Here is a 12,292-nt window from a genome sequence, read left to right as displayed (position 1 = left end):
TCTAGAGCGCCTCCACCCCGGCTGCGGTACGCCGACCCGTCAGTCATCCGCGCCTTGCTGGGCCGGGGCCGCCACGCTGAGCACAGGGCGACGAGGTCAGTCTGCCACCTCCCCCGGTGCCAGGAACCGGAGGCTGGGGCAGAGCGCAGAGGAGAAGGGCCGACCAGGGCCGGACAATGCTGCCGACACACCGGGACCAGAGCGGCCTCTGACCGCAGGAAACCCGCACCCTCCCGGGCGCATGCGCGGCTGGTGTTCCAGACCGAATGTGGGGTTCAGGGGGCCGGTGCCGGGGCAGCACCGAGAGCCCGTGCAGAGTGGGGAGGCAGCTCACGCACAACTGCCAAGTATCATGAAACGTCTAAGACCCCAAAGCAACTACGAACTCTACGCAGGACCAGCGGCCACAGGGCACCCGTGGCCTGACTTCTATGTGGGGCAGCAGATGCTCCCGCAGAGGCCCGGCCGGCCGCACCCCGGTTCCCTGGCGGGTCCTCCCAGCACGTGATGAAACACTCACCTTAAGGCTTGGACGAGGTTGAGATCGGCAAACTCATGGAGCTCCACGAACGCCTGAAGAACTTTAATATTAAATTCATCCCTAGGAAAAAAAAATGTATTGCACAGCCTCACCGCGTGTTACTTCAATTTTTGACGTTAGCGATGTGTTACAATGTTGTCAGTTTCTGCTACACAGCAAAGGGACCCAGTCAGCATATATATCTGTATATACATTCTTTCTCTCATATTACCCTCCATCATGTTCCAGCACGAGTGACTAGATACAGTTCCTGTGCTGTATCATTCCCTGCGCCCATCATTTTAAAAGACAATTCCTAAAGCAAGTTTTCCTGGTTTTTAATGTATGACTCAAACCTCAGGCCTTGTTCATTCTGTGTTTGTTTTCAGCCTTAGCGCAAAGATACTAAGGCAAGATACTAAGAGTACTTCGCAACCGGTGGAGCCAGAGTAAGACCCCAAATTAGAGCCCAGCGGCCAGAGGAGTTCCGAACCCCTCACCACCCCGAGTTGAGCTGTGAGGCACCAACCCAGCTGCTTGGTGCACAGCCTCGACCTTCGAAATCATCACAGGGCAGGCGCCAAGCTCATCCCCACCTCGCAGGTGGGTCAGGAAGCTCAGAAGGGGAAGCAGCTCGCCCAGTTGGGAAGCCAGAGAGTATGGGGCTCAGAGAGGAACGTTTGGAAGAGAAGTGATGCCTTATACTAACAACTAGCTTTTTTTTTTTTTTTTTGTCTTTTGGTCTTTTTCTAGGGCCACACCTGCGGCATACGGAGGTTCCCAGGCCAGGGGTTGAATCAGAGCTACAGCTGCAATCTACACCCCAGCCACAGCAATGCGGGATCCGAGCCACATCTGTGATCTACACCACAGCTCACGGCAACACTGGATCCCCGACCCACTGGGCAAGGCCAGGAATCGAACCCACAACCTCATGGTTCCTGGTTGGATTCGTTACCCACTGAGCCACAATGGGAACTCCAACAACGAGCTTTTAAAAACTAAACTGAGTGTGAGGATTCAGTAAAAAGGGTCAAAATTTGTGACAACAAAACTGAAATGACACAACAGCGACAACTCAACTCACTGGAATTTTAACTCCAAGCTGCTCCCACAGGCCCTGGGGACTGACCTGGAGGGCAGAGCAGGCCTCACCTGAAGACAAGCGTGCTCACCTCCACAGGAGCAGACATCAGGGAGGTCACCCACCCCGAGGGCTGATGACAGAACTGGAGGTGGCAAGACGCCCCTGCACCAAGTGGGTGCTCCAACCTCGCCTCCCCCTGCACCCCCACCCTTGGGTTGAGCTGGTGGCAGGCGTCAGGCCGCTGTCAGAGGGCTCCAGCCCTGTCTGTGCAGAAGTCCCTCCCGGGGAACAGCGAGCACACAGCCCGCTGGAACGACGGTGCGGTGCCTTGGGCCCTGGTTTGTCCCACACCGTGTCCATCAGCTCATGTCCTGCTGAAAAGGCGGAGCGAGGTTGGCAGAGGGAACACTGGGGGTGGGGGTGGCGGTGACCTGGTGGACCAGGTTACAGATGTGCGTGGCAAGGGCAGCCTGGTGACCCAGCGCAGTGGGCTGTTCTGAAGTTGGCGCTGAGGGCAAAGCACTGCAGTCCCCAGGCGGCTGGTCCCATCGCAGGGAGCTGGGCTGGGAGGACTCCGAGGCCCTGGGGTGCATGGAGGTCGTCCGTCACGCCCCACCCGGAAAGGAGTGGCTCGGGGCTCACAGGCTGCTCTGGTCCCGCTGCTGTGAACCCCCTGCCCCAGCCCTTCCCCCTCCAGGTCCTCGCCGCCCATGTGCCCAACCAGGGCTCCGTCTGCAGCCACACCTCACCCCAAGTGCTCCACCTGCACGGCCACTAGGTCTCGCAAGCCCACCAGCCTGGCTGGCTGCCCCTCGGACCCGCTGCCCCCCAGCTTCCTGTCTCTGCTGCCTGCAGATCCACCTTCCAGGCGATTCCAAGGCCTTGAGCCTCTCACCACCGCCCCCAACCTGCCAGAACTTCCCTCGGCTCACCTAGACCCCAGACCCAGAGTCCGAGCGCCTTTCGCCTCCTGGCGGCCACCAGCCTGGCTGGAGCCACCCTCTCCGGCCCCCGAGACCACTGTGCTGCTCTGTTCACCCTGCGCCGTGGACCATGTGCTGCAGGAGCCATCAGTCCACGTCCTCCCTCCCCCGAGAGCCCCCCTCGCCCCCATGTCCCTCCCCACCCTGGACACCGCTCCCCCGCCTGCCCCTGCAGCCTCACACAAATGACCAGCCCGTCACAACTGCTGCAAGCCCGCTCCCCAGCTCCGCCAACGCCCCCGCCACCGTCCCTTTGCCCCGATCACCTTCTGACAAATGACAGGGTTTTCTTATTTAATCTGCGGGTGGCACACTGTCTGTATTGCTCCAGAACAGTTCCATGAGCAGAGGCGCCAACACCACCCAAGTGCCTACAACAGCGCCTGGCACGGGGTCAGGACGTCCTGCTTTTGGACTCGGTCTGCACGGGGTACGGATGCTGTGGTGTCAACAATCTCCACTGTCCCACCCCCGCCAGAGGGTGACAGCCAATCACGCGGACCCTCCTGGCACGCTGTCCTGTTAAGCTTTGGTGTTGGAACACCCGGGGGACCCTTCCGTTCTTTTTTTTTTTTAAATAAGCTTTGTTGAAACACAACTTGCATTCTAGAGCATTCACCTGTTTCAAGCACACAATTCCACGGGTTTTGTATATTTAGCAGGCCCCACACCTGTGCGGCCATCATGGCGAGCAATTCTGGATCAGATTCGGGACCCCAAAAGAGCTCCCCTCACGCAGGCAGCATCTCCCAATCCCCGCGCTCCCCAGCGCCAGGCCACCGCTCTGCCTTCTCTGGCTCTGGAAGTGCGCCTGTTCTGAGCACGTCACAGAAAATGGGGCAGTACAACCTGTGGCCTGCTGTGGCCTCTTTTGCCATCATCGTGGTTTTTTGTTTCCTATTCTTACAGTTGCGCCTACAGCATAAGGACGTTCCTGGGCTAGGGGCCAAATAGGAGCTGCAGCTGCCAGCCTACACCACAGCCACGGCAATGCCGGATCCTTAACCCACTGGGTGAGGCCAGGGATCGAACCAGCGTTCTCTCAGAGACTGCGCTGGGTTCTTAACCCGCTGAACCACCATGGGGACTCTCAAATAATGTTTTTAATGTTTGAAATTCATGTTGCAGCACATATCAATACTTCACTTTTTTCTTTTATCTTTTTTTTTTTTTTTTTTTTTTTTTGTCCTTTTAGGGCCGCACCCGCAACATATGGAGGCTCCCAGGCTAGGGGTCTCATCGGAGCTGTAGCCACCAGCCCATGCCAGGGCCAGAGCCAGAACAACGTGGGATCCGAGCCACATCTGCAACCTACACCACAGCTCACAGCAACGCTGGATCCTTAACCCACTAAGCAAGGCCAGGGATCGAGCCCGCAACCTCATGGTTCCTAGTCAGATTCATTCACCACGGAGCCATGACGGGAACTCCTGGCTATGGTTTTGATGTGTCGTTTCCTGCTGACTAGTGGTGCTTAGCATCCTACGTGTGTGTATTTCGGCCTCACCATACGCCGATGTATGGAAACCCTCTTTGGAGAGATGTCTATTCAGGTCCTTTGCCCACTTCCTAATTATCTGTCTTTTTTGCGACCGGTCTGTAGAAATTCTTTTCATGTTCTAGAAACGAGTCCTTATCAGACTTACATATGACCTGCAAATATTTTCTCCTATTCTGTGGGCCGTCTTCTCACTTCCTTAATGACGCCCTTTGTCGTTTTCTAAGCATGTTATACTTGTGGTGCTCACATTTAGGGCTTTGATCCATTTTGCTTTTCGCACCTCTGCACGTGGACATCCAGGGGTCCCAGCACCATCTGCTGCAAAGGTAATTCTTTCCCACACTGTACTGTCTTGGCACCTCATCTGATGGTAAACATTGAGTGTTTATTTCTCAGTTCTCAGCTCTATTCCACCACCTGTACATCTGTTCTCATGCCAACGTCACACTGTCTTAATCAGTGTAGCTTTAGCCTGTCTTTAAACTAAGAAGTATAAGTTTTCTGAGGTTGTTCTTCTTTTTCCAAAACTGTTGTGGCCATTCCGGCTCCCTTAAATTTCTGTGTGAATTGTAGGAGGGGCTTGTCAACGTCTACAAAGAAGTTAGCTCAGATTTTGGTAGGGAGTATGTTAAACCCGTTTACCACTGTGGAGGGTACTGTCATTTCTGCAATATTAAATCTTCCAATCCATGAACATGGGCTGTCTTTCCATTTATTTGGGTCTTTTTATTTATTTTTTAAACAGTATGTTATGGTTTTCAAAGTAAAAAAGTTTGTTGTTAAAATTTATTCCTAGGTATTCTTTTGCTTTTTTTTTTTTTTTTTTGCCACACCTTGGGTATGTGAAGTTCCTGGGCCAGGGATTAAACTGGAGCTACAGTCATGACAATGTCAGACCCTTAAGCCACCGAGCAGCCATCAGTGACTCTGGTATTTTTATCCTTGTTAATGCTACTGTAAATGGGGCTTTTCCTTTTTAGCATTTTCATTGCTGACTGTATAGACATGAGTGAATTTGCATATTGATCTTGAATTCTGCCATCTTACTGAAATTATCAGTTCTAACAGTTTCATAGTGATTTCGCAGGATTTTCTATACACCAGATTATGTTATCTACAAAAAGAGTCCTTTTCTTTTTCTTTCCTTCCTCTCTCCATCCTTTCTTTCCTTCCTTCCTTCCTTTCTTCCTTCCTTCGATTTTTAGGACGACACTCGTGGCATGTGGAAGTTCACGGCTCGGGGTCTAACTGGAGCTACAGCCACCAGCCTACACCACAGCCACACCAACTTGGGACCGGAGCCATGACTGCGACCTACACCGTGGCTCACAGTAACGCCAGATCCTCGACCCACTGAGCGAGGCCAGGGATCGAACCTGCGTCCTCAAGGATCCTAGTCGGGTTTGTTACCGCTGAGCCACAACGGGAACTCCGAGATGGTTTTATTTCTTCCTTTCCAAACTAGACGTCTTTAATTTCATTTTCTTGCCCAACTGTGTTGGCCAGAAGTGAACAGAAAGCTTTGGCAACAGGAGTCATCCCTGTCACAGCCTTCATCTCAAAGGGAAAGCATCAAGCTGCGGGCTTTTCACAGGCGCCCTCCCCTCCCATCATGCTGACCACGTGCCCTTCTTTTCCTAGTTTAAGTGTTTTTACCGCGAAGCAGTGAATTTTGTCATAGGACCTTCCTCAATCTATTGGGATGACCTGTTGGTTTTGCTCTTTAGTCTGTGGATACAGCGTCATCACTTTAGCTGATCTGTGTAGGTTGCACCAACTGTGCATTCCAATAATGCAAATACAGCTGACCCTTGACCCATGTGGGGGGGGTGGGGGCACTGACCCTTCACCACTGAAAGTCTGTGTGTATCTCACACAGCCCTCTAGGGGCTCCTCCATCTCCACGGTTCTGCGTCTGCACATTTAACCAACTACGGACCGGGAAAAACGTAGTACTTAGCACTGAGGAGAATCCGTGTATAGTTCAAACCTGTGTTGATCAAGGGTCAATATACTGGTGAATAATCCCGGCTCTGTGTTGCTGGATGTGATCTGCCAGTATTAAGTTAAGGATTTTTGCTTCTGTAGTCCTAAGAGATATTGGTCTGTGGCTATCTTTTATTACTGTGATGTCTCTGTTTGGTTTTGGGTATCAGGTAGCACTGACTTCACAGAAGGCATTGGGAAGTGTGCTGTTTTTCATTTTTGATCAAGGTTTTTGTTGCTGTTTGTTTTGTTTTGTTTTGTTTTTGCTTTTTTAGGGCTGCACCCATGGCATATGGAAGTTCCCAGGCTAGGGGCTGAACTGGAGCTACAGCTGCTAGCCTGCGCTGTAGCCACAGCAACACAGGAGCCAAGCTACATGTGTGACCTACCCCACAGCTCACGGCAACACCAGACCCTTAACCCACTGAGCGAGGCCAGGGATCGAACCTGCATCTCCATGGATACTAACTAGCTGGGCTTGTTTCTGTTAAGCCACAATGGGAACACTAAGTTTTTTTTAATTGGTTAAATTAATAAATTTTGTATATATAAAGGACTACCATATTTTCATGTTTTTAAATTATAATTTATATATCTATAATGTAACATAAAAATTACAAATTTTGAACTTAAAAAACCTGGACTTTTGTCTTTGTATCTAATACTTTCATGTTTTAATGCTTCAGATTACCATTTAGTAAAAATGGAGCGGTTAGAATAGATGGTTTCTCTTCTCCTGACCACTATGACGATGAAGCTATGAGTTTATGGACACGTGAAAATTATGAAGATGATGAACCAGACGTAGAAACGTCAAAACATATCTTGGATATAACAGGTGACAAGTTCTGTCAATTAGTAACCTCTGAAAAAAACAGCTTTATCCTGGGTGAAAAAGGAGAGAACATGCCACTATGCACTTTCACTTCCAGAATTCCTCTTTGGAGGTCCTGTTGTGGCTCAGCGGTCACTAACCCGACTGGTGTCCAAAGGAGACGGGTGGATCCCTGGCCTTGCTTAGTCGGTTCAGGATCCAGAGCAGATCCTGCACTGCTGTGCCTGTGGCAGAGGACGGCAGCTGCAGCTCCAATTTGACCCCTGGCCCGGAAGCACTCTAAGTATTTTTAATGAAACAGAAACCACCCTGGTTGGCAACTGCGGGGCTTGTGTTAGCGACACCGCTGTCTGTTCCCCGAGCGGCACTCGGGGAGTGTGGCAACCGAGGACCCCTGCCCGGCGCTCTGCAAAGCGGCGTAAATGGACTTTTAACTGGAGACGCTTGAGAAAGTAAATCTGACGGGCCGCACCCTGTTTACAAAACTAATACCTTGCTTTGTAAGAACCCTGAAGGGAGAAGAATCTAAAAAGTAGATGTGGAGTTCCCGTCGTGGCGCAGTGGTTAACGAATCTGACTAGGAACCATGAGGTTGCGGGTTCGGTCCCTGCCCTTACTCAGTGGGTTAACGATCCGGCGTTGCTGTGAGCTGTGGTGTAGGTTGCAGACGTGGCTCGGATCCTGCGTTGCCGTGGCTCTGGTGTAGGCCGGTGGCTACAGCTCCGATTGGACCCCTAGCCTGGGAACCTCCATATGCCGCAGGAGCGGCCCAAGAAATAGCAAAAAGACAAAAAAATTAAATAAATAAATAGTAGATGTGTGTGTCTGTATAACTGAATCATTCTTCGGTACATCTGAAACGCTGTAAATCAACTGTACTTCAATTAAAAACTTAAAGTTAAAATTTAAAAAAATCAGAAACTTTTCCCCTTGCCTCATACCCCCACTAACAGGGAGAGAGCCGGGCATTTCTGGGCAAATATCCACAGAAGGGTAAGATGCTTTCTGAGGCAAGGAGCCAGAGGCAGGGGGGCATTTTCGGTTTTCTCACGATTCCCTGGGTGAGCAGAGGGTTCCAGAGGAGCACAGACTCGGCCCGCTCCCCCGGGGCCCCAGCACACCCCGCCCCTCTGCCCCCAGAGCCCACATGACAGCCCCCGACGTGGCGCGGGCTGGCCTGCCTGCCAGGCGGCTCACTGCCCTTGAACTCACCTTTCGCCCAGATAGTCCCCGATCACCGTCTTATTCAGGCCTTCGCCTTTATACAGGAACTGGGCCACGTCCTCGGGGGAGCTCTGCAGCAGGTCATTCTCGATTAGAAACTGAATTCCCTGAGGAGGAGGAGGGCGGGGAGGAGGCACTGGTTAGGAGGGTCACCAGACTCTATTTCAAAGACAAATCCACCTACAGCGTCGCGGCCCCAGTGGCTGGGACACAGCAAGGATCACGAACCGCACAGCGCCGTCCAAGGGAAGCGCTGCCACTCCTCCCGGCAAGTGACTGGGGTACCCGACAAGCAGGCTACCGACCAAACCGTCTCAGCGTCAGCAGAGGTGACAAAGGCAGGGGAACGAGGACACCAAACGTGCGCAGCTCAGCACAGGAGCTCCCCCGTGTCTGAGAGGAACGGGTCACGTGTGGTTGGCCAAGCCCGCCTCTCCTGGCGTCCTTCACCGGTCAGCCACTTGCCCACCTCCCGCACAGCTAGAAACGACCCTGTGAACAGATCGGGTCAGACAGACGGAGAGGACGACCCATGAGCAGCACAGCTCCTTCCCTCCTCCTGATCCTGAACGCAGATGTGACGGCAGGAGCCCTAGCAGCCAGCCTGCAAGGAAAAGGCCGAGGATAACTCGTGACCTCGGTCCTGCCACGTGCGGGGAGGCCACCTCTGCTGTGAGCAGACGGCCCGCTGTGTAAACTACCCTTACCGACGTGCTGCTACCTGTGGGCGAACACGGGACCTGGTCACTGTACCCCTGAGCTCAAGGCGGACCCAACCCCGCCCACGCGAGGGACCCACAGAGAGGAAGCCGACAAACAGCTGCAGGGGGGGCTCCCTGGCCCACACCAGCTGTGCTCGGTCTCAGAGGAAGAGCAACAATTCACCACTGACAGAGCTTCTGAGTTGCTTCAAAGTATAGGCTGGCAAAGCTTGTGTGGGAATAGGGAATTCTGCCCTCTGTACGCCCAGAGGCTGTTTCTACAGATGCACGGAGGAGCTTCCAGCTAAAGCCCTAAGGGGCCAAGACCAGGGCTCCCTCATGCCCCGAGATCCATCCAAGGAGTCTATTCATTTTTTGGACACAGGCACATCCACAGCAGCCTTATTTCAGAAGTTCTAAAAACTGGAAACAACCCAACAGTCAGCAAGGGAGCTGACAAACACACTCTAGCATATTCACACGACAGACGTCTGCCGACCAAGATGCAGTGACCCACACGCACGGACCCACAGACATGACAAGGAGTCCAAGGACTCAGCGTAGTTTAATGCCACCTATGCAAACTTAAAAAGGCTCCACTAGCCTATGAGGATCGGATATCCCAGGAGTCGCCCCCTCGGAGGGGCCGGCGGAAGGGGCCGGTCACGCTCCGCAGCTGCAGCTTGTTCTGCGTTGAGGTTCCATGAGTATGTGAATTTGGAAAAATTCCTCAAGCTGTACGTTTAAAATGCGTTTACCAAAAAAACTGTAAGTCTGACAATTCTAAATTAACTGCCCTACATGTCTGGTGGGAGCTTAAGTGGGTCCAGGCACCTGGCCTCCGCTTCCAAATGTGAAGCTGTGCACGTGCTGGACCCGAGCGTCCTGATCATAGGTGTGCACCTGTGCTCGGCCAAATTCCCGGAAAACAAGCCCGGGGCACAAGCGGTGGTGCTGATGCTGTTTATTCACAGGGTGCAAGGCCCAGGAGCCCAGAGTGAGGGATGGGGGGAGGCCGGGGGAGCAGCAGGGCTGGGGCCACTCAGCGGTCCGGGCGGAGGGTCACAGTCTGACCCCAAAGCCCTGCCAAGAGGTCAGAGGCAAAGCGGCCCCCGGCTGCCTCACTGGAGTCCTCGTCCTGAGGACCCACACCCTGGCAGCCCCCAACACTGCAAGGGGAAAGAGGGGACGTCCGAGGACCCCCAGGTCCTGGGACAAAGGGACCGCAGCAGCAGAGGCTCCCTGGGGGGTGCAGGCTCGCGCTGGGGCACCGGCGCTGGCCTGGACTGTCGTGACCCCTTGGCTGGGGTACAGGCGAGGGTGGGAGCCCGGCTCCTGAAGCCCGCGCCAGGCGGATGCTGCTGTGCTGTGCGCCACAGCAAGGCCACGGCTACAGGGGGTCTTGCCTCCTTCTAGCCCTGCTCGCTTGCTCCCTTGCGCCCATGCTCGCACTCTCTCTCTCCAGCAACGCTCCCCGAAGCCTCGGAATCTCCGTTGAGAGGGCTGACGGCCTCTCGGGAGCAGAGAAAAGAAAACGAGCTTGGAACAGGGAGTCCTTTCTATGCTTCAGTGTCACACAAGGAAGGGAAAGGAGGCCCCATGGGAAACTCGGGTTCCTTTGCAAGAGACTGAAGCCCTGGTCCTGGCACACAGGGAGCCACCGGGGAGCCCGGGTCAGGGACCGGAAGAGAAAGCAGAGCCAAATGGCCAGAGGCAGAGGGGGCAGCGGGAAGGAGAAAGGACTGGCAGCGCCGGAGAGGCGAAGCGAGACGCAGGAGCAGGGCGAGAGGACAGACACAGAGGCAGGGCTGCAGACACGGTCTGTCGGAGACAGAAGAGGCGGCGTCACACTCCAGGTGTCAGGGAGGCAGGGACCAGAGGGATGCAGCCCCAGGCCAAGGATGCTCGCAGGGGGGAGGCTGCGTGGAAGGAACAGGCCGCGCCCCCACCTGCACATGGGGCTTCTGGGCTCCTGAATTGAAAGAGAGCCAATTTCTGCTGATCGAAGCCACCACATTTGTGGTAATCTGTTAGGCAGCCCTAGAAAATGCATACGCTAATAATTCACAAATCCTATTTCATGGTTATTTTCAGTGGTGAGTCTTAATTTGAACAAATTTGGGGGAGGCTGTGCCTGCAGCATGTGGGAATTCCTGGGCTGGGGATTGAACCCAAGCCACAGCAGTGATTGGAGCCACAGACGTGACACAGCCGGATCCTTAACCCACTGTGCCACTAGGGAGCTCCAGTTTTAACAAACATGTAAACTTCCATTCATGTACCAACACCTAGAAAACCTATGCCAACTTTTACTTTCTGTCCTTGCCTTGCCGCTACTTACATACTGAGAGGTTCTGCGACTTGAATTTTAAAAGCATTCTTTCAACAATCACAGCGACTCAACTCTAAGTTCTACGGGTCTCTTTGCACAGCTTCCCTTCTTTGCATCCTGCCTCTTGCCCTTGGGTTCACGTCGGGTCAGACAGCAAGGACGATGACGCTCTCAGCAGGGGACCTCAATCCCTGCTCCTCCAGGTCTGGGAAACACCCCTTTCCGACTGTCCTTTTTTGATTTTTCTTTTGTCTGCTGTCCTGGATGCGGCACTGCTCATCATCAGCTTGCTGTGATTTTGGGTTTTTTCCTTCGAGAATCTGGCCTTTCTCTCCCGGAACTTTCATAAATTTCTCTTACCCACAAAGTTCCTGATATTTTGACTCAATATATCCATGCCTGTGGGGCTTTTAAGAACGTATCCTGCCTGGCATCTGGCGAGCCCTCTGAATCTGAGCATCTGCTATCAATCTGGTTCTAAAATAGTCCAACATTTCTGTGACATGCTTCCTCCACTCCACTCCCCTCTCCTCTCCTCTGGGGACTTGTATTAGGTGACATTTGAGCTGCTGGGTCTGGTGCCACGACCTCTTGAAGTTCTGCACAAAACCACGGCAAGAACCCTCCACCTCTACCTTCCAGCGCCTGAATCCGTCTGCAGCCAGGTCCTCCGTGGGTTCCAAGCCACCCCCTTAGGTTTTTACATGACTCGGTTTTTACTTCCAAGAATCTTTCCGGCAACTCCCTGTTTCTGCATCATGGGTAAGCAACATCTTATCCTCTCTTTGATGAGATTTATATGAAATATAAATGTTGGGGAGGCTAAATGAGGAATTTGGGATTAACCTATCCACACTACCATATGTAAAACAATCACCAAGGACTTGCTGTTAGCACAGGGCAATCTACTCAATATTCTGTAATAACTAAATGGGAAAAAAATCTGGAAAAAAAAAAAAAAAGACAAAAGACAAAAAGGAGTTCCCGTCCAAATCTGACTAGCACCCACGAGGAAGCAGGTTCGATCCCTGGCCTTGCTCAGTGGCTTAAAGATCCAGCGCTGCCGTGAGCTGTGGTGTAGGTTGTAGATGCAGCGCAGATCCCACAATGATATGGCGGTGGC

General features: G+C 53.0%; 2 protein-coding genes across 6 annotated transcripts in view; both read right to left on the bottom strand.

Moving 5' to 3' along the window:
• Positions 1–12,292, bottom strand: part of EIF2AK1 (eukaryotic translation initiation factor 2 alpha kinase 1) — a 293,498-nt gene that overhangs the window by 116,087 nt on the left and 165,119 nt on the right. The gene's annotated exons all lie outside the window — the stretch shown is intronic.
• CYTH3 (cytohesin 3) overlaps positions 1–12,292 on the bottom strand; it is a 101,691-nt gene that overhangs the window by 8,803 nt on the left and 80,596 nt on the right. For all 5 annotated transcript variants that reach the window (XR_014840066.1, XR_014840064.1, XR_014840065.1 and 2 more), the window contains 2 exons: positions 8,125–8,243; positions 521–601 (listed from right to left, as the gene is read on the bottom strand). Coding sequence is in view for 2 of the 5 variants with exons in the window: in XM_085016552.1 (XP_084872678.1) it covers positions 521–601; positions 8,125–8,243 (200 nt within the window). In the remaining 3 variants the exon portion in view is untranslated. The remainder of the gene's footprint in view (positions 1–520; positions 602–8,124; positions 8,244–12,292) is intronic.

Source organism: Sus scrofa, chromosome 3, assembly GCF_054392235.1.
Source record: "Sus scrofa isolate SSC_HxYL_T2T_F1_AM1 chromosome 3, Sscrofa_HxYL_maternal_Yorkshire_Landrace_v2.0, whole genome shotgun sequence".
In the NCBI taxonomy this organism is placed as follows: domain Eukaryota; kingdom Metazoa; phylum Chordata; class Mammalia; order Artiodactyla; family Suidae; genus Sus; species Sus scrofa.
The sequence above is the reverse complement of the archived record's forward strand: the minus strand, read 5'-3'. Positions and strand labels throughout refer to the sequence as shown.